The sequence below is a fragment of the Cannabis sativa genome, chromosome 3, assembly GCF_029168945.1.
Source record: "Cannabis sativa cultivar Pink pepper isolate KNU-18-1 chromosome 3, ASM2916894v1, whole genome shotgun sequence".
Classification (NCBI taxonomy): Eukaryota; Viridiplantae; Streptophyta; class Magnoliopsida; order Rosales; family Cannabaceae; genus Cannabis; species Cannabis sativa.
Genome location: NC_083603.1, coordinates 63,998,467 through 64,025,053, shown reverse-complemented (window position 1 = coordinate 64,025,053; position 26,587 = coordinate 63,998,467). Strand labels below are relative to the sequence as shown.

At 34.2% G+C, this 26,587-nt stretch overlaps 1 protein-coding gene across 1 annotated transcript; it reads left to right on the top strand.

The window, feature by feature from the left end:
• Positions 1–96: 96 nt before the first annotated feature.
• On the top strand, positions 97–11,740 carry LOC115711591 (two-component response regulator-like APRR1). Its single transcript, XM_030639956.2, has 6 exons — positions 97–1,205; positions 2,047–2,208; positions 2,323–2,456; positions 2,886–3,056; positions 3,658–3,742; positions 10,140–11,740. Exons 1-6 carry the CDS (start codon positions 1,019–1,021, stop codon positions 11,147–11,149), a joined length of 1,749 nt encoding a protein of 582 aa, XP_030495816.2. The 5' UTR covers positions 97–1,018; the 3' UTR covers positions 11,150–11,740.
• The last annotated feature ends 14,847 nt before the right edge of the window (positions 11,741–26,587 follow it).

Here is a 26,587-nt window from a genome sequence, read left to right as displayed (position 1 = left end):
GTATAAATTTGAATACATATTAATATTATTATTGATGATTTAAAAAATAAAAATTACAAATGGGGTATTTGGATCACATTTGTTTTTCCTTAATGAGAAAAGATCTCAGAGTGACGTGGCCTTTTTCCCATCAATACCAAACTATCCAGACAATCTAGCCAGAGCGCCTCTCTCTCTTCCCTCTTGCACTTTTTCTCTCTCCTTATGGCCTTTTTCTCCGTTCTCTCCTCACCACATCCACCACCTCTTCACTTTTACTAAAATGCACTGCGGAAACACTACGCACCCTCTTTGTCTATGCCCTTCATCCAATCACCATCCCTCCTTTCCAAGGCGCACATTAGCGAGGGTCGGTATCGCATTTATTTACTCGTAGAAAAATAAAAATTATTTAAAATAACAAAACACAAATATCTCAAAATATCAATAAACAACTAACTTTATCATCGGGTTGCTTGATATTTGTAAAGCTTGTACATATATATTTTCTTCGGAGGAAAAGACTTCGTAGGATTGGTTGGATGGCCCGAATGTTTTGCGCTGTGTCGGAGGGATTCGCTCACTGCTAACCTGCGCCGCTCGCCGGAGAGCGATCTGTCTCCGGCCGTCGAATCTTCGATTGAGGTCTCTCTTTTGTGGACAGTTTCGATCGATAGAGGAGTTCGAGTTTATTTAATTGCTCTATAAATAATATATTTAGTTTTTCATTTACTGGAAGGGCGAATGGATTGGGGTAAGGGAGTGAGCATGGAGCTTAATGGGGCTGGAAATGGTTTGGAGTGTGAGTGAGTGCTAGGACGTATTTGGTCTTCTTTAATGGAGGTTCTGTTTCGTAGCTCAGTTTTGAAAACCCTAATCATGAGTTGGAGGGCCACAGATGATGAGAGCGGGAAGAGAAGACGGATTTTGGATCTTTAATGGAGGTTCTGGTTCGTAGTTCAGTGTTTGCAATCGAGGAGAGTTATATATTGTTGATCGTGTGAATTGGAGCAGTATTGGTGTTGTTTATTGAGTTGATATGGAGCGTAAGCAGCTGAATTTGAACAAAGACTGTGATGTTGTTGGCGGCGGCGATGGCCTCGGTGGTGGTGCTGGCCCTGGTGATGGATTTATCGATAGGAGTAAAGTGAGGATATTGCTTTGCGATAGTGAGACAAATAGTTCAAAAGAGGTCTTACCACTTCTTTTGAAATGCTCTTATCAGGGTATATATCAATTTTACTCTTTTTTTTCTTCTCTCTGAACAAGAAAAGTTTACTCTTTGATTGCCTGGCCGTTATGAAGTAAGAAAATTAAATTTGTAATTATTAGAATCTATGTAGGAAATTATTGACAAGCTCTACTTATTTAGTTGCAATTACTATATGTTTGCCTTCTGTGGAGGATCATTGATGCTAATAGATTATTATTTTCAAATTGGGAAAGAAAATATTTGTCATGCTTGTTAGCAGGGCTCATACTTAGTATTTTTGTTTCGTCCTCGAATAGATAGTTATAGCTAATTGCATCTTATTGAAAGATACAAGCGTATTTATGTATGGTTATTTTCTATTTTTTAGCAAAATCAACTGATTTGTTGGCATATGGAATTGTTAAAGAGTGGCATATTTAGTATTTTTGTTGGCATACTTAGTATTTTTGTTTCATCCTCGAATAGATAGTTATTGCTGGCATATTTTCTTAGATTTGTGTAGAGAGTGGAAAACATTGATGTCGTTTTGCTGTAACTGTTTTCGGTTTTGTTTTCTTGTGTTTGTGCCCTATCTTTTGTTACCACGGTTTTCCTCCGCCATAAGTGAGGGTTTTCAATAAATTCGAGTGGGGATCAGTCTAAGACAAGTGGTCCCTTTTCTTTTTCTGTTTTAAAAATATGGAATTGTTAAAGATCTGTGTTCTGTTCAAAGAAAATATATTATTTTGTCTTGTAACATTTGCAATAGCAATGTTTTTGACGATTGCGTTTACTTCAATCTTTATCCTCTTTGGTTATGCTTTTCTAAGATGATTTATCTATTACATTACAACTTTTAATTGTTTGCTCTACAGTGATTTCTGTGAGGACTGCTAGACAGGTAATTGATGCACTGAATGCAGAGGGACCTGATATAGACATCATACTTGCTGATCTCGACCTTCCTATGGCTAAAGGCATGAAAATGCTGAAGTACATCACTCGGGATAAAGACTTGCGACGCATTCCTGTGATCAGTAAGATATCTTGCTCTCAGCATATCCTCTTTTTGATTCATTGAAATTTCTTTCATCATCGTATATTTTTCATGTATATATATCCTCAACATAGTACTTTTATGCTTCTTTTAGTGATGTCAGCACAAGATGAGATCTCTGTTGTTGTGAAGTGCTTGAGGCTTGGAGCTGCAGACTATCTTGTAAAGCCTTTACGAACTAATGAACTTTTGAACTTGTGGACACACATGTGGAGGCGAAGGCGCATGGTCTGTTTATGTTATCTAATGTGGTTTTTTTAATCTGTTATTATATCTTCTATTTATTGTACTTTTAGTTTTTTATCCAAAACATGCATCATACTGATTCATGGAAGATGAAGTAGCAATCCTTGCAAAAGGTGGTGGGATTAGATGTGTTTTACCTCCAATATTCCGTATTTATCCCCTGAATATTATCATGTGGGTACTATGAGGACTGTAATTCATATTACTGATTTGTAGTACTACATCTATTTAGCATGAAGCTTAAAGTGGTCCTTGCTAATTCTAGGGGTCGCCATCTCACATTTTTTGTTCATAACTTCCAACAGGTGCCATCATCTGATAAAAATACGTGTTAAGCTATGGAGTTTTCTTGTTATCCACAGCCTTTGTTTGTAGAATCAGTATTGATATACTTGTATAATTCTTTGGCAGCTTGGACTTGCTGAGAAAAACATCTTGAGCTATGAATTTGATCTGGTGGCATCAGACCCTAGTGATGCAAATACCAACAGTACTACTTTGTTCTCAGATGACACAGATGACAAGTCACGCAAAAACACCAATGCAGACATAGGAATATCTTCTCATCAGGAGGATGGAGAAGTAAGTTTACAATAAAGAGGATCTCCTAATTCAAATCTATTGTATCAAATTGATTCATCACAGGATCATTGGCCTTCCTGATACTGTTTGTTGTTGAAAATTCTGTTAATGAATTGACCACTGGATACGTGAATTGAATTGTTTCTTTAATTTTAAATATGTGATATATGTGTTTAAAGTTTGATTTGTGTTTACTTAGATCATGAATAACATAAGCTCTGACTTTGCATTGTAATGCATTACACACACTTAATCTACTTAGTCATCTGATTATTACTTAGTGTATACCACTTCTTAGGTGGTTTCTTGGAAGGAAACAAATCTTAATATCTTTGGACACATGTAAACATGTTTTTATGTAGGTCTATTGCCCTACTGTTTATGTAGTTTTTGAGTTGTTACTTTTCCTCTTGATTTCAAGTCTATTTTGTTTTTGTCTTACTTTTTATGTTATGAGAAGTAGATTACCAAAGCTACCTGGGGAATTGTATTGGTTATATAATTAATATTATTTTTCTTTCTTTTTGTTACATGTTGCATATTTTGAGGAAATCATCATTTTCCTTTAATCTTTATGTATTGATATGTTATTTTTTCCCAGACTGCTGCTACTGCTTCTATAGAGCCTCGCACCAATATATTGGAATATCGATTCGATGTTCAAGGAATTACTAACATCCAAACAGGTAAGTCAATTGTTACTATGTTTATCTTTGCTTGTGTTAAGAAGGAAAAAAGAGAGTTAGTATGTAGCATGAATTTTTTTATATTTGTGTGATGTGTATGATAAGCTTCCTATATGATTCACATAAATGTGGCTTAGAATTTGCTGTTATCCTATTTAATACAAGTCTCCATTTCATGAGAGCTCTGATTTTGACCATGGCTCAGTATTAAAAATAATATAAAATTGGCACCAGTTTAGACTTGGTTGATGAATGCATGTTGGTCATTTAGTGGGACATGGAATGAAAGTCAACATTATCAAGGATGATTTGAAGAGCATCATGACTTTGGAAATGAATGTGGATTCTATACTAAGAAAGCTATAACAATTACTATGGGGAAAAGATTATAGTAGATGTTCTTGGCACAATGGACAACGGATAGCATCAACAGACAATTCCCATGGAGGATCCTTCCAAATGCTTTATAACAATGACTACTTATTGAAGTGAGATTTGGAAACACCTCGATGTACTTATGTTGGATGTGGAGAAATTTGGCTATTAAAATTTTCTATGTTGAGAGGTATGTTGTTATTGAACATGGTGGATGAAGAGAAAAATGTGAGCATGGATAATGATGCCTTAGTGGGAAAATGGCCACGACCCAATTCGAATTTATCAATTTCAAGAACCTCTTCTTGGCGTGTTTTTTTTTCTCTCAACAAGGATTTCATGAAAATTTCTTAGTTCTTGGTTAGGAAGCTAATATTCAAGAATATCATTGTTACTTAGTAACATTAGCCTTTTTGTAGAATGAAATTCTTAAACATATCCTAGGTCGTACTTTTATCAATGGGCTATGAACAATAGTTTGGGTCGAATTGTGCGATGAAGCCAGTTGGGTTTCATCATATGGACATAAACTTCCTCCTTCAACAATCTAGTGGCACAGTGTGTCCATGTTCTAGCAACAGAAAAAGTTACCTTCCTCTTAGTTTTTTTTCCTTTGTCATTATTAGAGTTAGTCTCACATTGCTAATGTGTGGAAATAAAATGTCATATATAAGATGAATGAGCTACTCCTCTCATTGCCAATTGGTTTTGAGATGGAACTCTATGCACCTTAACCATACTCTTCCTAAATTCTAAGATGGCATTAGAGCCAAACAAAAAACTTCTGCTGTCTCCCCCTTAAACCTCCATTTAGGACCTTTCGACCAATGTGTACCAGTTTCCAGTGTTGGGGTCTTTGACCTGTTTCAAAAATCCACAAATTTCTTGGTGTGTACACCCACAAATTCTCGATTTGGCCATGTGGGATTCTTTCAAATGTCAGGTTTGGGCCTGTGGTCTCTTAAAGGTCGTTCGTTATACCCACACTTTCCAGGTCCAAATGTGAAGAGGGTGTATTAGAGTTAGTCCTCCATTACTAATGCGTGGAAATAAAATGTCATATATAAGATGAATGAACTACTCTCATTGCCAATTGGTTTTGAGATGGAACCCCGCACCTTAACCATACACTTCCTAAATTCTAATAGTTATATTATAGTTGGTCCATGCTTAGGCTTTCCAATTCAAAATCACCTAGGCAGCGCGTCAATACATTGATATTTCGGTAATAAGTAGAATTCCAAGTTGTTGGTGCGCAGTGGGAAATGCCTTTGGTATCCTTGCAACAAAAAATACACAGTGGGGCACTGGTGCAAAAATAATGAAAGGGTTAATTCTTTACAATGAGTAATATAGGTTAAATATTTTAAAAGTGACAAGAGTCAAATATGAATTGTGTTTATTTGACTAACCCACATACAATGAAGTTGAAGTTATTGCCTTAATCAAATTTCTATCCTGGCACCTTTTTAGCTTAGATGCCATATTTAGAATGTAGTGGTTGGAATTCTTAATGTATGTTGGAAGATGTATAAAATCACTCATGGTGAGGTGGTGACAACCCTGTAAGGTATTCTTAGTTGTGCAGGTCTCAAGACAACCTTTAAGCATGAGGAACACAACGTGCTCTAGAAATTAAGCAACCTCACATTAAATAAATCAACTACATTAGTGGATACTGTAGGCAGCTACAACGATTTATAATGGTTCAAGTCACTTTTCACATGCCGCTGCACTTGAAGAAGGAGCTCCACCACGAGATGTTATGTCTATTGCAACCCCAAGAGCAAGAGTCAAGAGAATTTGTAGTTTTTCTTTTTTGAAAAAGAGTCGAGAATTTGTAGTTGAGATGTTAGTAGTAGGCATAACATGCTTGAGTGCTAGTCCTACTACCGTTCGTATTTCTTTCCAAGAATAAGGATTGAAGTTGGAGGTTTTGTGTTGAATACTAATTTCTTAATCGAGAAATAGTTCTTGACAAATATCTTATAACGAATATTTCTGACAACTTTGGGCAAGGAAGAGGTGTTCACCTATATATATTTTACGAATAATCAGATTGGAGATCTATTAGTGGGCTTGACAGTAGCTGCCTTATGTATAAGGGCATTTCCCATGGGGTTTGGTTAGTTTCTGTTAGGCAGTGTGTGTGAGTGAAGGAATATGTAGAGAGAGATTTCTAAGGAGGGTATATTGGGTGTTTTGGTTGTCAATTCTATGGTGAGGCCAAGCTGAGCATCTTGGTTAGCTTTGTGTTGGCTCTTTTCCAGAAGGGCTTTTAGCATGATAGCTCTCTGAACTATTCGCTGTTTTGCTAAGTGGTCCCTAAACTTAAAAATACAGCAATAGTCCTGAATATTGTAAACAGTAGTATTTTAGTTTCTTTGTATTTTTTTTTTCGCTTTTTAGAGAAAGAAAGAGGGTAAGAAGAGATAGTTTCGGATGTTATTTAGTTGGAGCAATGGATTTTACATTTATGTAATTCCATATTGTCATATTGGCGATGCTACATCAGCTTTTCCATCAACAATTAGAAGAAAAATCACATGTAGTGGTTTAATTGCTAGAGTTAAACGAGATTAGGGATGCTAAATGCCCTTTCCAGAATTATAACTCTCAATTGCACTTTTATAACTGGTTCTTATCTGTAACACTAATCACCCCTCGATTTGTTTAGCATGTTTAATAGGTACACGAGCATTAATGTTCACAAGTAGTGTCATTCTTAATTTTTTAGTCCTGTATGGCATCTCGTATGTTTTCTAGAGGGTAGCTAGACCACCACACCTTTTGCTCTTCCTCCACCAAAGCTAGCTTTAGCTAACAGTAGATCCTAGATGAGAATCATCACAGCGATGAGCTTTCAAAGCATTAAAAGCAGAAAGTAATCAGACTCTAAACTGAAACTCAAATATCTCAAACGCTTACACAGCTGTATCCATTTGAGAATTAAAACAGCGTTAACAATTTCAGTGACCACCATGGAGTAAACCAAACCAGAGGCGAGAACCACCCTGTCAGGATCACAAAGGACCACCCCATTCTCCCATATACTTCCTCTCAGTCTTTAACGCAACATCCACATTGGGTGTTCATGTGAGGCGAAGAACTCAACCGCTTCTCGTAGGCACTACCAAACTGAGCCTGATAATCAATAGCCCATTGAACAATGAGCTCAACTTTCGATTTAGTTTGTTCATGAATAAATTTATTCCTAGTAAACCAAATTCGTCACAAAACAATCACCATTTGGTCAAATTCCTTATGGGAATGACACGAGATAATATGAAGCATGAACAATTAGAAAGAATCATGACTAGAAGCCCGCACCCCAAACCATCTTCCTCTCTCTTTACACACCTCTTTAAGAGCACTACAACTCCACAAAGCATGGAGACTCGATTCTTCTTCCATATTGCATAAAGAACAAGTAGTATTAATGCTCGTGCCATGTCTTATAAGATTTTTAACAGTTGGGATCCAATCTAAGGAAGCTTTCCAACGAAAAATCCTCACTCTTTTGAGGAACTTTACTACATAGTTTTTTCCACCAAGGGGATAGGGAATCAACTGTGCCTAATGAGTTTATGGTCAACAGTCCCCCCAGGGACAAACAAGATGGCTTCAGCTTTTTGAAGGATGAAGTGGTTACAAATCAATTGAAACATTCCATTGACCATCAGGTCCTTTTAGGGCAGAAACTCTTAACACCCCCCCCCCCCCCCCCCAAAAAAAAAAAAAAAAAAACCATTTATCCACATAAGTAGAAGTGTTCACTCCATTCCCAATGAGTTATCTAGTACCTTGATCAATAAGCTCCTTGCCCCACAAAACACTTCCAAATAAATAGATGTAGAGCCTTCCTTCGCAATATCAAACAAGCTAGAAAGACCTTTCATAACCCGGCCAGTCTGAGATTCAAGAAACTTATAAAACCGCCAAGCTTGCTTCAACTTTCAATATCTAATAAATTGTGGTTTTCTTTATGTTGTAGTATTATATCTTAGACCTTTTCTTTTTCTTATATTTCCATTATACTTCCTATTTATTTAGTTAGGTGTTGTTTGGTTGAGACTAATGGAAACAAAGGAAATGGAGTGTATAATAGAAAATAGAAATAAAATTAAAAATGGAATAAAATTTAAAATATAGGAAAAAAGATGATTAATAATTTTCATTTATTATACTTTCTGTTTATTCAATTGGGTGTTACTGATCTTGTAACAGGTGTCATTTGACTGTATTAATGAACCACAAAAACTCAAACATAAATAGAAAAACCAACTTGATTACATTATAAAGACTGAGTTGAACGGATGGTGATGATGGAGATCGCAACAGAGGTTAGAAATGGAGAAATATGAGAAACATATCACAATAGTCGCTAGACCTAGGGGTCTTCAGAGAGGGCTAAAGCCCACCCTGAGATTTAAAAATATATTAATATATAATTGTTATTTTTATATATACATAGCAGTTAAATAGAACAATTGGTTAAGATACTTCAAATTTACATGAAAGACCATGTTTTTAATTTTTTTGCTTATTTTTTTTCTACGTGTATCTACATTTTATTTATTAAACCACTAGAATAAGGGAATGCTGCTAAACCATCATTCTACTTAAATTTAGCTAGTTATTTATTATTTTAGATTATATTAAATGTATAACTAAGCGCACCCTAAAATTCAATCTTGGGTCCGCCACTGTCGCTAGAGTATAACTTTTCAATAGTAAAATCTATGACTCTAAACGTAGCTAGCCATAATATGTTTTTTGTTACTCAAAATAATTTGGCAATAGCTAGTATATATAGACATGGGTAATATAAGAATTCAAATATTTAATTATTTATTTATTTTGTAGAAAACGTTATGGAATATAAAGAGATTATAGTAATATTAATAAAACATTAATGCACACATAATAATATATATTTTTAAATTGGAGTTATAAAATGAAAAGCCACTTATTTTTTCTTAAAAATTCTAATATGGTGATTAGGATTCTTTTCTTTTTTAATTAATTGTTCTTTTTAATTAATGTTAATAAGAAAATTTAGAAAAACTAAACATTAGAGAATGTGGAACATTAGGAGAGAATGCTACATCAGTTCTTGAAAGTTTTCCTTTATATATAGATATAGATGTTACCTATTCTCTTTCATAATAATAATAATAATATTTTATTATGAATTAGAATTGTTTTTCCTCCCATTTCTGAAAGGAATTCCCATTGAACTAAAGTATAAAGCCATTTTATTTGGAATATGGAATAGTTCCAACTTTAGATCCTAACAAAACAAAGGAATGGAACGGAATGAAAATGTACTTCCTTTCCATTCTGTTTATATCTTGCCAAATTAACACACCCTCTTGGTGACTGGAATACGTGTAGAGAATTGCTGATATTTGTTTATGCTATACTTGAGTGATGTTTGGTTGGAGGTAATGAAATAGAAGGGAATGGAAAGGAAAGGAAAGGAAAGGAAAGGAAACAATGTTCATTCCATTCTTTTGTTTAGTTGCAATTTAAGGTATTGGAATATCATTCTAATGGAATGACCTTTCTACTATTTTGGTGGAATGATTATTCTATTTTGAAATAGAAGGAAAGATTATTTCAATGCAAGATTTGAAAAAATTTAATAATTTTTTTTATCAATATTGTTATGTATTTTAAATTTTATTCCATTCTTATTCCAATTCTCATTCCTATTCATATATTTTCATTCCTTCCAACCAAACGTTACTTAACAGTCTAATTGAAACATTCATCCTGATTGAAGATTTTCCGCGGTTAACATCAGCTACCATGAGCACAGATATAAAATTTCACTCATTTGACATCGTCTATTGTAGCTCAAAAAATGTCTTAGAAATAATTACTTTCTTTTCTGTTCTTCAAATGATTTATGTGTACGTTTTTCAATTGTTGGTATTCATTAATTTGCAGGTTTACCTATATGTCATACAATACGTGCATTATATTTATAATGTTGTTTTGATAATATATCTTGCAGGGAAATTTTCAACTGGTGGCCCAAAGAAAAGCGAATTAAAGATTGGAGAGTCATCTGCTTTTTTTACCTATGTGAAATCTAGCATAATCAAGAACAACTCTCAAGCAGTTGCCCATGCTGAAGCCCATGCTGCCCAACAATTGAGATTTGGGGAGAAACGTCAAGCGTGTGATAACACAGAGGTAGTTGATACCCAAGCACATGAAAATGGAGAAGCATGGGAGAGTTATTCACAGGGAGATGACATGCCAAGCAGCACTAGTTTCCCCGATTCTCATTCATTGGAGAGATCTTGTACCCCCCCTACGCAGATGGAACTTCCAAATGAAAATAACATTTTGAAAGAGAGATTTTCCAAAGTGCAAGTGCATCATGAAAATGGAGTGCAAGTGCATCATGAAAATGGAGTACAAATGCATCAAAGAAATGGTCCTCGACACGAGGACTCTAACGTACCTGCTCAAGCTGCGTATCCATATTGTATGTCAGGGGTTGTTAATCAAGTTATGATTTCATCATCAGCTCAAATATGTCAAAAAAATCCCCATGAGTTGCAGAATCATGCTACTACAGTAATGATGCCGCAGTACAATCATCTTCAACAATGTCCTCCTCATCTAGCTGCTGGGATGACATCATTCCCCTATTACCCAGTCAGTGTTTGCTTACAACCGGGTCAGATGCCTACAAATCATTCATGGCCCTCTTTTGGAAATTCATCTTCCCCTGAAGTGAAATTAAATAAGGTTGATAGAAGAGAGGCTGCATTGATAAAATTTAGGCAAAAAAGGAAGGAGCGCTGTTTTGATAAAAAGATAAGGTATGTTAATCGAAAACGTCTTGCTGAAAGAAGGCCTCGTGTTCGGGGCCAGTTTGTGAGGAAGGTTAATGGTGTAAATGTGGATCTTAATGGCCAACCTGGTGCTGCTGAATATGAAGAAGATGAAGAGGATGATGAGCCACTTGCATCTATGGATTCTACACCCGAAGAAGGTGGTTCTGGATACTGATATCAAGTTGCTGGTCGAGGGAGGATGCTTCTATGTCATAAGATGCGATACTTCCTTTTCTCTTGTTTAAATTATCTTGTGGAATTTTTGCATCTTTACCTGCTCGCTGGGAATGGTGGGGCATGAATTTAGGGGAATGCATCATTGAGAGGGAACACAGATAGATGAATTTGGAAGCAAATGAAGGAAATCAAATGTTGGGATACTTAAGTTGGCACCAGGTGAGAGTTCTCGAACCAAATATTTATGCAAAATATTGTATGATTCAGAAATCGTCCACGCTGCAATTGCAAGCAGTTTGCTCTGAATCAAATCGTTGTTTAAAAATCAAATCTAGTAGATGGTTCTTCTACTTCTTCCCATTCTTACTGACAAACTGTCGAAATTTCTCAAATGCATAAATTTTAATATGTAATGAATTTGGTATTAGTGAAACATATTTAAGGTTATGTTTTTGTTTCGCCATTCCTTCTTATCCACACCTGTAGCCAACCTGTATGGAACAAACTCGTTTAACGAAGATCCGTATCTTAAGCTATGTTGTATACATTTATATCACTCTTTCAAATGATTATATATCGACTTTAAAAAGATTGGGTAGAGGAACATTGCAGGAGTACTTCTACTGCCGAGACACTAAATAAATTTATGGTTTTATATATTATTTATGAATTGTGTTATTATTTTTTTTTTTTTTGAGAAATTCATTGCACAAACTCAATTTCCTTTACAAACTAAGAGCACCACATCCAATAAGGGAGGCCTCGGTATGTATCTATACAAAATTACAATGTATTAAACCACATTACATCTTCCTTGCTTACTTTTCTTGGTCAAATAAGAAGGATTTTTTGTTTGACATTTCTTTTGATTTGATTCACCACGTGATCAACATTCGGGGTTTTATTTTGCCATATCAATTCATTCCTACTTCTCCAAATATGGTAAACAAGACTGGCAAGGGCAACTGCCATCACTCTCCTTCTGAATCTACTCATTCGAACCCTCTGAATCCACCTGGTTATACTTGATAATTCTTGAGTTGAACTCCTCCACTGTAGCTAGTGTGCCACACCTGTAAAACACTGGAATGCCCAGCTACAAGTAAAAAATAGATGCTCCTTTGATTCCTCATGATTGCAGTAGAAAACACAATCGACATTATCAATAATGCCAAATCTATGCAACCTGTTCTTAGATCTCAATTTTCCATGCATAGCAATCCATAGGATGACACTATGCTTAAGTAGATTAAATCTACCTCAAACCAGTTCACTCCACCTCAGCTTCTCCTGAGCAGGACAAAATAAATCATAACCAGTTGCTATGTTGTAAGTACCTGTCTCGAATTGATGAGTGTCCACCAGAGAGCTAATTTGATTCTTCAGTGCCACTATTCTTCTCCAGTACCAGCTCCCATGTATGGGAATTGAGTAGGACCACCAATTTGTTTCTTTGATATAGACTGTGTGCACCCATTTAACCCACAAGCTTTCTTCCTTTTTAGCTACAGCCCAAATGTACTTCACCATTGCCGCCATGTTCCATTCTTTCACTTTTTTAAAGCCAATACCTCCAGCTTTCTTGCTTTGACACACTGTGTCCCAAGCAATGGCACCAGCCCCTGAAACATGTGTTGCGCTTTCCATAGAAAAGCCCTGCATATAGATTCTATTTCCTTGATCACTTTGCTAGGCAATAGCATCACCTGGCTCCAATGAGAATGGATAGACATTAGAACTGAGTTGATCAATACTACTCTTCCTGCAAAAGAGAGATGTTAAGTACTCTAGGCAGTGGCGAACCCAGAATTTAAAGTGAGGGGGGGCGTAAATAAATTTAAAAAGAAAATATAAAGTGTAGTTAGTGGGGTTTGAACCTTTACCCTCTAACCTATTTACTAACCACCTTAACCATTACACCAAGGTTACTATTATGTCAATAAATATCATCTTTTAATACATATATATGTTGTAACTAATTAAAATACATATACATTTTTTTCTCGATTTTTTTTTTCAGGGGGGGCGACTGCCCCCCCTCGCTACAATGTGGGTCCGCCCCTGACTCTAGGTTCCGACTCTCCCTGTCATCTTCTCAGCTAGTATTGCACAGTCTTTACTAGAGATCTTTTTAGCACCAATGGGAACCCCTACGTATGTGAAAGGCAGCTCCTGTTTGGAAAAGCCAGAAGCAGCAATAATTCTCTTTAGATCCCTATCAGGCATATTACTGCAGTATATAGCAGATTTGGTTGCATTTGGGAACAAACCAGATGTCATTAAGAAAAGTTTGAGCCCCTAAGTAGCATTTAAACTCAATTGTGTTATTATTAATATGAGTAGCCTTTATTTTAACTTTTTTTTTTTCAACTTTTATGGAAGTTTAAATATTTTAGTTACAATATCAAATTTGGAAGTATTACAATTATTTTTTTTAATAATTTACAGGAAAACGAAGTACTTAATGTTTTGGTTTATCAAGTGTGTTTAAAAAACTTTAACTATATTTTTAGGGATAAGTTGAAAAATATCTATTTATAGTATTCTTTAATCAAAAATATCCTCATATTATATTTTATTATATATACCTATTTTTTTGAGTGGGTTGTCCAATATACTCCCACTCTCTACTTAAGTCTAGCCTATAATTTACATTAACCTAAGGGGTCTAATGGAGACATCATCTATAAAAGTGGGTACATCTTAAAGGATATAAAAATAGAGGTAAAAATTAAAACAAGTAAAATAATATGGGTATTTAATGTAGTTTCTTCATGTTTTTATTGCTGTAAATTATTTAGAATTTTTTAAAAATGTATAGAGATACTATTGTAAGTGTAATGAACATTGATAATAAAAAAAAATAAGAAAAAAATATTTTGACATGTATTTTTGAATGCGAGATTAAAAAAATATTGTAATAGGAAATTATAATTAACATTCTTTTATTAATATATACAATTTTTTATTTTTGAAATTTGTAGAGAGTTTTTGCATATTTTATAAAAATTTTCGATATAAATATTAGTATATTATTTTAAATTAAAATAATATAATTTATTATTATTTGAAATTTTCACGGTAATTATTTTTTTTTTATAAAAGCAAAATTAAGTTTCTAATTAAATTTGACAAATTTTATATAGGGAAAAAAACAAAAAAATACAAAAAAGGAAAAAAAATTACAAAAATACTTTGGGCCGGCCCATTAAACATTTATATAGTCCACATACAAATATTTACAAAAATACCACATGCACTAAGCCTTCAGCTGTACAGAGCGAACCATGAAGATGAAAATACGCGCTCGTTTCAAAACCGCAAAACAACCAAAATGAAACCAAAACGAGAAAAATACAACTATTAATTCTGGCAAAATCAACTGGAAAAGAATACCTGCAATGATCTAAACTGAAAATGACGAAAAAAAAAATCAGAAAAACTGTGAAGAAACTGAAATTACACATTTGTTTTCTGTTTTATTCGATCAAAACAACTCCCCCTAATATCGAAATCCAGATTCATGAAATGTAGATCTGTAACAAATAGATCTGGACCTCCCACCAAATTCAAAACAATGTATGATGTGAAATTTTTTAAAAAAACCTCATGAATAATACATCTACGTTATATACAGTTACATTTTGATTTATTTTTTGTTTTGGTTGCCTTATAGTTGCATTATCGTTTTATGATAGTTTATATATTATGCAAGAATTTAATTTGATGGGGACTAAGAAATAGTAGTTATACATAGTAAGTTTTGTGCAAAATAGTTGCATATTAATTTTATAGTGAAATAACATATGCAAGTAGCAAAACTATAATAAAACTACAAAACAACTGTATGCAAGTGCAAATAGTTGCCTTATAGTTGCATTAACGTTTTATGATAGTTTATATATTATGCAAGAATTTAATTTGATGGGGACTAAGAAATAGTAGTTATACATAGTAAGTTTTGTGCAAATAGTTGCATATTAATTTTATAGTGAAATAACATATGCAAGTAGCAAAACTATAATAAAACTACAAAACAACTGTATACAAACTAAAATACAGGGAAAACTCTTTGAACATCAACATCCATGATAAATCTCATTGTTACCCATTGATGATATAAAAATGGACAGGAAACAACTAGATAAAAAACATATTAAAAAAATACATACAGAAGGTGTAAAATTTCAAATATGGAAGAAAACCAAAAAGAAACTGAAAACAAACCTCGGTTCGAACATCAGCACCAACATTAGCTTTTTTCCCAGAAACGTTGACAATGAAATCTCTGCATTATTTGTTGAGCAAACATACATAAGAAGCACAATGATTTCCTAAGATTGTGCCTAAAACCAGTGAAAATATTTTTCATTTCTCAGAACACATTCCTTGACTTCGACTATTCTTTATTATTTGATTTTGTCTTCAGGTATTAGCTTTTGTTGTCTATACTCTTTCTGGCTTTATTCTCTACACAGTAGCTCCATATGTTATCAAGGTCCGTTTCATCGTAAGAATATATAAGAAACTAGCTTTACAATTAAAAATTAAAAATAAAAAGAAAAGAAGAATTGTTATGTAAAAAAATTAAAAATTAAAAACTGAAATAAAATTAAAAATTAAAAACTGAAATAAAATTAAAAATAAAAAGAAAAGAAGAAAAAAAGAGAGTGAAATGATGGATTGATTGATAGAAGTCAATCCTAGACCTAAGCAACAATATATAAGAAACTAGCTTTACAATTAAAAATTAAAAATAATAAAAAAAAAGAATTGTTATGGAAAAAAAATTAAAAATTAAAAACTGAAAATAAAATTAAAAATAAAAAATTAAAAACTGAAATAAAATTAAAAATAAAAAATTAAAAACTGAAATAAAATTAAAAATAAAAAGAAAAGAAGAAAAAAAGAGAGTGAAATGATGGATTGATTGATAGAAAATAAAAAAAAGAGAGGGAAGAGAGTAGGATTTGATTGATGATGGATGGAATGATGACTAAGTGGTATTTGTGTAATAAAACCAACATTGTAAGTAAATAAGTTGATATAGGCGTGTGTGAGTATTTTGGTAATAAATTGTGCAAAAGTGATTTTTCATGTAAAAATTTCTTTTATATATCCTACTTTACATTAAGATGGGATATACGTTAAAAAATAAGTAATTTAGGGTTAGACGATTTGAGCATTTGGGTTTGTACAATCAACTCCAAATTTTAAGGGTAAAACCCTGAGAATTTTAATACCATTTTGGTTTTCACTTTTTCATCAACTTTGATTTGTTAAGTATAAATGTAGACTGTCATTGTACACAAATATACATTAATTATTTAAATATTTTAAAAAATAATTAAAAAATAAAAAATTATTAAAATTAGAAAAATAATTAATTGTTTTTTTCTTTTCTGTTTTTTGTTTTCTCTTTTTTCTTTTTTCTTTTTTCTTTCTTTTTTCCTTTCTTTTTCTTTTTTTCTTCTCCATCTCACACCCTCTGAAACTCACTCTCTCTCTAACCCTAGACGAACTCGCTCTTCTCTCCCTCAAATCCATCCTTGATCAACAATCGATCAGTGAAGCTTTCTTCAACTAGAACGCAGATGACCCAACACCTTGCTACTAGTTTGGCATTTCCTCTAATTGGGAAAAGTTTTCTTGGACTGATACTCACCTGGAACAAAATCTCTAGTAAAATTCTGTCGGGGATTTGGTGAAGAATGGAAGATTTATCCAACTCGACCTCTCTTCGAACAAGTTAATAGGTCTGATCCCAAAAGATATAGGCGAGATCATGTCATTTACGGTTACTCTAAATCTCTCTTTTAATCATTTATCTGGAAAGGTCCCAAAAACATTAGGCAAATTTCCTGTAATGGTGAGTTTTGATCTTCATACAATAATTCAAGTGGCAAAATACCTCAAAAGGGGTTATTTTTGAACTAAGGTCCGAGAGGGAAAGGTGGAGGGTGGGTTTAGGGTTTTCGAGGTTTTGGGTTTCAGGAAAAGGGACCCAAGGTCCACTTGAGGTGAGAGGGGAGGGCCGGAGCAAGGTGCTCCTGGTCTATCGCCGACGCCTCACAAGGAGAGAGAATATGTTTCTGTTAACGCAGATTTTCCTTAACTAAATTAAATGACCTATTCGTAATAAATATTGTTCTGTAGTTAAAATCTACATACTCCACAAGTCCTTATTAGGGATATTTATTGAGTATAGAATACAATATTAGGATTTGAATAATAATATTTCTCTCTCAATTTTGTCATCCCTTTTCCATGGAATTTACCCTTATTTATAGGAATATAGGTTGGCAGTTACCCTTTTTTAGGATTGATTCAAATATAACTGTTCATGAAACGTAGATAATCTCCACGTTTCATTTAATCACATGTGGGATAGTACCTAATAACTGCCCAACTGCTCTTTGTATTTATCCTTTAGACACTTATTGTTGACTTGGAAGGTTACATCTCGCTTGATATGAGTTATCCTCCTTGTCCATCTTAATAAGGAAACATACTAAGTGTTGAGAAGTAGTTTGTCTCGTCATATTATTTATTGGCATTAGTAGTGCGAGGTGATCCTCTCGCTATGTGTAATGCGATGTAGTTATGTTGTTACATTTATTCTGCTCGAGTGGGTGAATATCTCCTTCTTGTCTGTATATTTCGAGGTAGGCATATGTCTCGTCAATCCCAGTCTAATAGTTATTATTCTTATCTCGCTCATGACTAAGCGAGTTTTGAATATTATCTATCAAACTTGTATTTAATAATAATGAGTTATTTAATATGCATTTATTGATATACCATTATTATATCTTTAGAGTTGATTCATATTCCTTTTGTAGGACACGTGTCAACTTCTGAAGCATAGCCGAATTTTGGGTATAACAATTGCCCCTTAAAGAGTACTTTTTTTTTTTAAAAAAAAAATAAACAGAACTTTTTAAATGATTACAAAGGTATTTTTGTCTTAACCCATCTTTTAAAAATTGCATGTTTTGGGTTTTTAGTGGTTTGGAACTCCGAGGCATATCATTAGCATTAAATGCTCTGACTGTTCTCTTTTGCAATGTTTCCATCCATTAGATTAGATTTCTTTTGATCTAATGCTGATCTATAACAGGGTATAAAAATTAAAAGTATCAGTTCATTTTGCCATTTTTGCACTTTAGATCTTCAAATTTCTTCTGCAAATTGCGATTATCTCCCATTTCAACTTGCATGCCCTCAATGTCATTGACTTATTTCTTGCGTATTTCATCAGATTACATTTTCAACCTCAAAAACTTTTAGAACCCATCATTTCAATCATCAACATCTCAATTGCGAAGTCCTTCATTGCCTAGAAATCTTCATCAAGACAGTAAGTGGCTCAATCCCTCCTTCCCATTATTTCGCTTTTATGTATTTGTAGTTTTATCTTCATGATTGATTGTTTCCTTTATCTGCTTTGTTTGATTATTTTTTAGGTAATTTTTATTTTATTTGTCTGGACAATTTTAGGGTTAAGGAAAATTCTTAGGTTATTAGATTCATAGATTTTTGGGTTAGGTTGTATTTAATATTCCGAAAATTGGGATTACACTTGTTCAAAAGTATGACCCAATTTATTCGAGAAATTAAAACCCCATACTTCTTAGAAATTGATTGTCCTAAAAATTTTGCCCTTCCACTCGAATCCAAACTTATGTACTTAAAACCATTCTTGAGATAAACGATGCCAAAATTAGGGATCATCTAATAAAAACCAATCAGGATGAGTCTTCAAGTCGCTAAAGGAAATTTTTGTAGAAAATAACTGAGGGTAAACGTCATTTTCTACGAGATGCAGCTTGGCCTGAACCCCAAAATTAATCTTCTATTCCTTTAGCGAGACCTTTGCTTTTACCTCGAGTCACTATTAATTTTTCACCAGGTGACTTAGATTTCGAAATCATGACTTCACAAGTTCGAAAAATCAAAGACCCCTCAAAATCCCACAGTCACCTTTGAGGCAGAACTTATTGAATCCAAAGTTAGGTCAATAGGAGCTTACGTGGGGGAGGTATTAAAATCTTGTGTCATCAAATATGAATGAGGATGCCGAGTTAGGTCCGTTGCTAAAGGGGAATTTAGTTGTTTTCCCCCTGAAAGGATAATTCGAGAAGAAGGGTGTAGCACCAGCGAACCATCTAGTATAGGCACTTAGAGCGTAGAGCATATAAAGGCTGGAGCATTACTTCCTCTCAAAGATTACTATAAGGAATTCTACAATTACCTTGAAATTGCCCCTGTCCAATTAATTCCAACCTCCTATAGAATTTTGGCATGTCTGAAGGTCTTATACCACATTTTGGGGTGAGAGTGCCCAACTCCATTTGAAATTTTATACTTCTACTCAATAAAGGCCCACCCCGCAAGGAAGCGAGGGGCATGTGGATTTTATTATCTCGAGACCCACACGAATGATCATAGGATCATAGTGAGGCAGCCCAACAAAACTGAGTTCAAAGATGATTTCTTCTAGACGTCTGGCCTCGCCCCAATTAATATAACCGCATTTTGCATCATATGTAAGTATTTCTGTCTCAACACTTGGTTTTGAGTTTTCAATTTAGTAACTGTTGACATTTGCTTATTTTTCTTATTGTATTGACATCAATTTCGAAAAGACCTATCCCAACTCCTGAGATGGAAGAACGACACAGAACTCTCTTAGGTCTTCTGTTCGGACTACGATCAAGTAATTTTTTACTAAACGAGGCCAACCTGAAGACATGCAATCTCCTTGGCAGCTAGCAATCTACTTGTGACATTAAAATCCAAAATACTCCAAGTGGCAATAGGTTTCAGTCCTTGTTGACGAGGAAGACAGGGATTATGTGGCACAGATCCACTACTTGAAGAAAGTATCCCCTCGAGAAGCTAAAGAAGAAGCATCTCGAGGTAATAATTGCGGATGGTCTCCTGCTATGTTTAGAGCCAATCTTACCAAGTTAGTTAGGTTTAAGGATAGCCAGTATAACTTTTATATCTGGAATTGCATAGATCACATAGCTCATAGGTTTGACAGTTGGTATCCCAAATTCCATATTCAATTAAGTTGTTATAGCTCCTACTGTTGGGAATGTTTTTTACCAAGATCTAGATTTACTAACAAGTATGTTGAATTAACATCCTAAATATGAATTCTCTAAAACAATGAAAATAAACACATAAGGGTTTAAGAAAACCTTACATTGATTGCAGGGAATATAATGACTCCTCCCGTTCAAGATCTCTAGCCCTTGATTCCTTTCTGTCGCAGAGCATTATCAAGATCAGAACCTAGATCTCTTTCTCTCCTTCGGGTTTGGTTATCATTGTCTTACTCACTATGATTGAGTACTTGACTTGCTATGTGTGGGCACGACACTCATTCACTATAGGTTTTGAATGTGAAGAACAATAAAGGAGGCTTAAATCACTAAGGAAGGAACTCTCTCATCAACTAGTTGTCTGACATAGAAAACTAGGTTTGATTTGGTTGAAGGCATCAAGTGGATGAGTGAGAGCATCATATTCCTTTTATGGTGTTTTAACTAGTGCTTAGGGCTGAATTATATGGATTAAAACGAATAAAATATTGGGCAAAAATCACTTATGGCCGTACACAATAATGGACCAGTTTCTAGTTAGAATTTTGCCACTTTTTTTTTCAACCACTTATTCTTCTTTCAATAATACCATATTTTCCAATTCTATCCTATAAATGCCAAAATTATTTTTTTAATAATTATAATTAATCACTAAATAAAATTATCATTTATGTACTTTATTAATTAGACCATACAAAGTCTCTTAATTAATAATAGACCCTAAAACCTCTTTTCTTCACAATTAAGCCCTTGCTTAGTGAAAATTCATAAATAATACATAGTCTAATTTTAGAATTATAATTGATTAATTAAAATCAATTAACTGAGTCTGCAAGCAGTATTATCTCAACTAGTGAGGGGACCATGGGCCTATATAACCGAGATTTCAATAAGTAGATCTAGAATTCACCAAGTAAATTCACAACTTATTAATTCCGCATTGCACCACTATAGATTTGGAATTGAATAGCACTCTCACTTATATAGAATGCTCTATATGTACCATGATATAGATACGTTATGATTATCCATTGTTACAATCCTAATAGTCAAGGATCCTCTATAGATGATCTACACTGAATAAGGAAAAAATTATCGTTCTACCCTTCAATGTGTTTTATCCTTAAAACACTTAGCAACCTATAAATGATATTTTAGTAAACTAATATAATTACTGAAATGAGGCCTCAATCATTTATCTCTATTCAACCAAGCTCGAAGGAGATCATCGTTTCACTTCTAAATACTTATAGAAGCTATAGATTCCATATCTATGTTTAGCGCTCCCACTCAATTGAACTACCATGTCCTTAATCTGTATGTCACGAGAAGATCCAATTGGTCGACTTTAACGAACAAATTGAAAAACATAAATAATACAACTAAGTTGAACCTAACCATATCGGGATTAAGATCCATAGACCTAAGATGAACCATTGATATTGACTTAGAAAGATATAACGGTAAGTTTATGATATCTTATCTAAGATCAATCTCGGTCCCTTCCAATGTATACTCCATACATTCGATATTGGTAAACTTTGCTAATATCCTGGAAAGGACATAACACTTACCCAAGGTGTAAGTATACTTTATCACTGATTATTATGCCAGTCTAAATCTAGTGAACTGACAAATCATGGGAATTAAACTTTTGAACATATAATCATGATTATATTCCACTATGCTGACGATAGTATAAGCATGAAAAAATATATACATATTTATATATGTTTTGGACTTAATAGAATTTATACATTAAACATAATCATGAAATAAATTATGTGAATCATGCAACATAAAAACGATTTCTGATCTTTATTAATTAGTAAATCTGATTATATTGAAATGGGTTTTATTTAGGGCACATGACCCCACATATCTATGGTGGTCTAAGCTCAGAAAATATTTATCGAATCCCCTTGATCCTCCCAAGACATGCAGTAGAGGCTGGGGGTACGGAAGATGCAAAAGGGTCTATTACCTCTTCCCAAAGTACTAGCTCTCGGAGTCCCCACGTTTGGGTACACTACAATGAATCTTTCTAAAATTTCCTCCTCATCAGATAAGGGATTTGAGTGACGGGCCAACCAATCAAGCTCTAGGAGTTTGTTCTCTTTAGCCGCCTGAGTTATGAAAACAACTAAGTCAGTTGCAATGGCTTCTTTCACCTCTTTTAAAGCCTGGCACTGCCCCCGTAGGTTAATAAGATCAATGTTCTGAAACTTTGCAATGAGGCCAGGCCTACGAAGTAATCGGTCATGACCAATTCCTTGACCTTTAATTGCTCCTCAAGTAAAGACCTTGTACTGAACCTCTTATATGGCTATCTCTACAGTTTTAATACGCTGAGATGGAAGTTCTGGCGAAAGTCAAGCATTTACAAGGAAACCATCAGTAAAACAACCAAAACAAAGTTAATTTAAGAATGGGAGATTAAGGATGTGTGTCAACAATACCTGGCAACTAGAAGTGTAGCTGGAGTGAGGGCACCCTTTTCACATGGAATCTAGAGGAAAAGAACCAGTACTCTCGGAGGTCATGGGTTCGATCAATGTGGCTAATTTGGTAGTAAGAGTCAGGACACTTGTCTAACCTAAAGAAGCCAAACTTCTTTTTGTTTGTACTCATAGGGTTAGCCTTTACACTGTAAAAGTAAATAATCTCCTATGGGGAAGGTACTTCCAACTTGTTCATCTTCCAAAAAACACACCACCCAACCAGGAGCCTATACGACGAGGGGATTAACTGGAAAGGGGCTATCTTGATCTTAGCCATCAAAGTCACAAAATAGGTCCTTAATCGAAGATGTGCTCCATTAGAGATGTGGAACTAGCTCCAAGCACTGAATCCCTCCACACTCGTGGATGTAGACTCTCTCATGGTAGACAGCTTGTGCCACATCAATCCTAGAATATTGTAAAGACCAGCACCATCAGCATATGTTGTCAACATTCCATAGGAGTGGAAGCAATTGGCCTTTCGATCCATCTCACAGATGGAGTCATTGAAGGTCTGTTCAGCAGGGGGTCTTGGCCTTCCTTTTTTCTTTGGATTTCACAGAGGGTCCTTCCTCTACGATGGGTTGGATAGTCTCAAGAACCATCCCTTGTTGGGACCTTTTAGCAAGAACCAGAGCTTCGATTCCTCCCACGAGTGCTTCCCCTACAAGGCCAGCAACCACACCTTCAATGGCTTTCACGATGCCCAATTTAAAATCCTAGTTCAGGTCCATCTCTACCAACATAAAAACTAAGAGAAACCAAGCTTTTTGAAGTAACCAGCAAATAACTCAAAACGAAAAAATTGCCAGAGTTGCACTCCAATCGACAAATCCCTAAGGTATATATACATGCACCTATGAACCTCAAGTAACCAAAAAAACACCCAGATAGTTTTAGCCTCCTTTTTTATGGCAAGGCGATTCTCAGACAGATCTACCCCTAAGATATGAAAAATTTTCACAAAGTCTTTTTCACTATTCAACATGTAAATAAGTCCTAATCCTAGCTTGAACAAGAAATTTCTATCAAAGATACAAAATAATAAAAATTCAACAAAGAGTTAGAGTACTTACGTGTTGAGTAGAAAGAAGATGGATTGCTGTTGTAAAATCTCGTCTGGAGCCTTCGAACCCAGTCAATTAAACTATTTCAACTAGTCTGGAAGTCGAAGCCTTCGTTTGGCAAGGGGTTCAGGTGGTCAATTTGAAGAGGTTTTATATCTGGAAAAAGCCTCATGCAAAGATTTAGCAGTAATTGAATCAAATGCTCACACTCTTCTTACATTCACTAGCGAAAGAACAACGAGGGAGAGAATTTGCAAGGAAAATTCAAAGTCTGGTAGAGGTGTAATATCCTTGAAAATATAATGACATATTTTATTAAATATGTGATTATGTGGGCATTTGAGTAGGATTATAATCTTACTTAAGCTAATTACGAGTTAATTAGTAAAATATGAATAAACGAATAAATAAAGCATAATTTATGAATTACAGAGATTTTATTAGATTATGGGGGTATTGTAGATACCATTTTCAAAATAAAATATTTTTCAGGTGCAGCGGCCGTGGAAACTCGACAGAGTGATTAGAAATGTCACGACCATATAAGATGAATTGTATTGGAATTATACTGAACTAGTTTAGAATTCTAAATTGTCGGTTTGGTGAGATTAGTTAGAAAATGATCAAAATACCTCTAGGTGATATTATAGTCTAAGTTTTAAGGGAGGGGGCAGATTAGTCATTTTGTAATGTTGAATTATTTTGTCTTCTAGTGTTTTTTTTTTTATTTAGGCTGAATTCTAGATTAATATTAGGTTTCTTATTATTTATTTTATTTTACCTTATTTAGTTAATTATTTAGAAATAAGGAGATAACCTAAAAAGGAAGCCTATAACTTTCTCTTCTTCCCTTCTTCTTTCGACAGCCCTAGAAACCCAGCATAAACCAAGGATTTTAGCTCCATTTCAAACAAAATTTGACTGAAGTAGTGAGGTCTAAAAGTTGTTCAAGCTTGGAGGTAAGATCCTTCTCTTTGAATTTTCAAGGTTTAAATTGAGTTTTGGTTAGGGTTCTTGGGGTTTCGGGTCAGTGGTGTTGAGTTAAGTTCAGAGCATGATTTTGGGTTTAAATTAGGCTTGCTTAGTTGTGAATTGAATGATTACCATGGCTGTTAAAGTTAGAAATGAAGGAATTGATGTTTAACAACTTAAGTTTGCTCAATCATGGTGTTTTGTTTATTTTGATGAATTTCTGGGTATTGATTGATTGCTTACAATGTTTTTATGATATGGAATTACTCTGGAAGGTTTGAGCAGGTTTGGTGAAGAATTGGTGGAGTTTTGGAGCAACAAACCAGAGTTTTCCCGTTTCTGCAGCAGGGAAAACTGGTTAACCAGTTTCACAAGCATAGTGAAACCAGTCAACCGATTTTGCCAGTAGGGGAAATCCTGGTTTTAGGCTTCGAAACCAGTTTTTGTTCGGGGTGTTTCCCAGAACTAAGAATAGGATATTTTAATGACGATTGAGTTATTTTAAACCAGTGGAGAGTTAGAAATTTGTCCAGTTATGGAGCTAGAGTTTGTTTGGAATATGGATAACTCGTTTATCAAATTTATTTGTCGTGACATAGTGTTGGGTTTTATGCCCTAAATAAAACTCATTTCATATAATCAGATTTACTTATTAATAAAGATCAGAAATAACATTTTATGTTGCATGGTTCACATGATTTATTTCATGATTATATGTGTATATAATGTATGAATTCTTTTTAAGTCCAGAACATATGGGTTGGTTTAAAGATTATAGTGTTGTCAGCACAGTGGAATATAATCTTTATTATATGTTCAAAAGTAGATTCCCTGATTTGTCAGAACACTGGATTTAGACTGACATGGTATAATCAGCGATAGGTATTCTTACACCTTGGAAAAGTGTTATGTCCTTTCCAGGACATTGGCAAAGTTTACCAGTATCGGATGTATGGAGTATACATTGGAATGGACCGATATTGAACTTTGAATTAGATTTTGAAACTTACCGTAAATATCTATTCAATTCAATATCATAAGTTGATCCTAGATCACATGATCGAAATCCAGATATGGTTAGGCTCAATCTCAAGAGTGTTATTCGTGTTCTTTGATTTGTTAGTTAAGCCTAGTTTTGTATCAGGGTAATACGTACATTTTGGGAACACGGTAATACAATTGAGTGGGGGAGCGCTAACATAAATATGGAATCTATAGCTTCTATTTGGCAAATAGAAGTAAAGGATGATTTCCTTCGAGCTTAACCAAACGAAGATAAATGGTGGAGATCTCATTTCACTTAGGTGAAATATCATTTATACAGGGTTAAGTGTTTTAAGGATAAAATACATTGTAGGGTGTTACGGTAATTTAATCCTGTACAGTGTAAATCATCTATATAGAGGATCATTGATCACATTAGGGTTATAACAATGGATAACTAATGACGTGTCTATATCGTGGAACATATAGAGCGTTTCTATATGACTGAGAGTGCAATTCCAAGTTCTAAGTGTGGATTCAATGAGGAATTAATAAGTTAGGGAATTTACTTGGTAAATTCGGTTCGACTTATTGGAAGCTCGGTTATATAGACCCATGGTCCCCATACTAGTTGAGACCATACTGCTTGTAAGACTCAGTTAATTGATTTTAATTAATCAATTATAATTCTAAAAGTTAGACTATGTCTACTTTATGAATTCTCACAGTTTAAGGATGAAATCGTAAAGAAAAGGGTTTCTAGGTTTAATTATTAATTAAGAGACTTTGTATGTCTAAT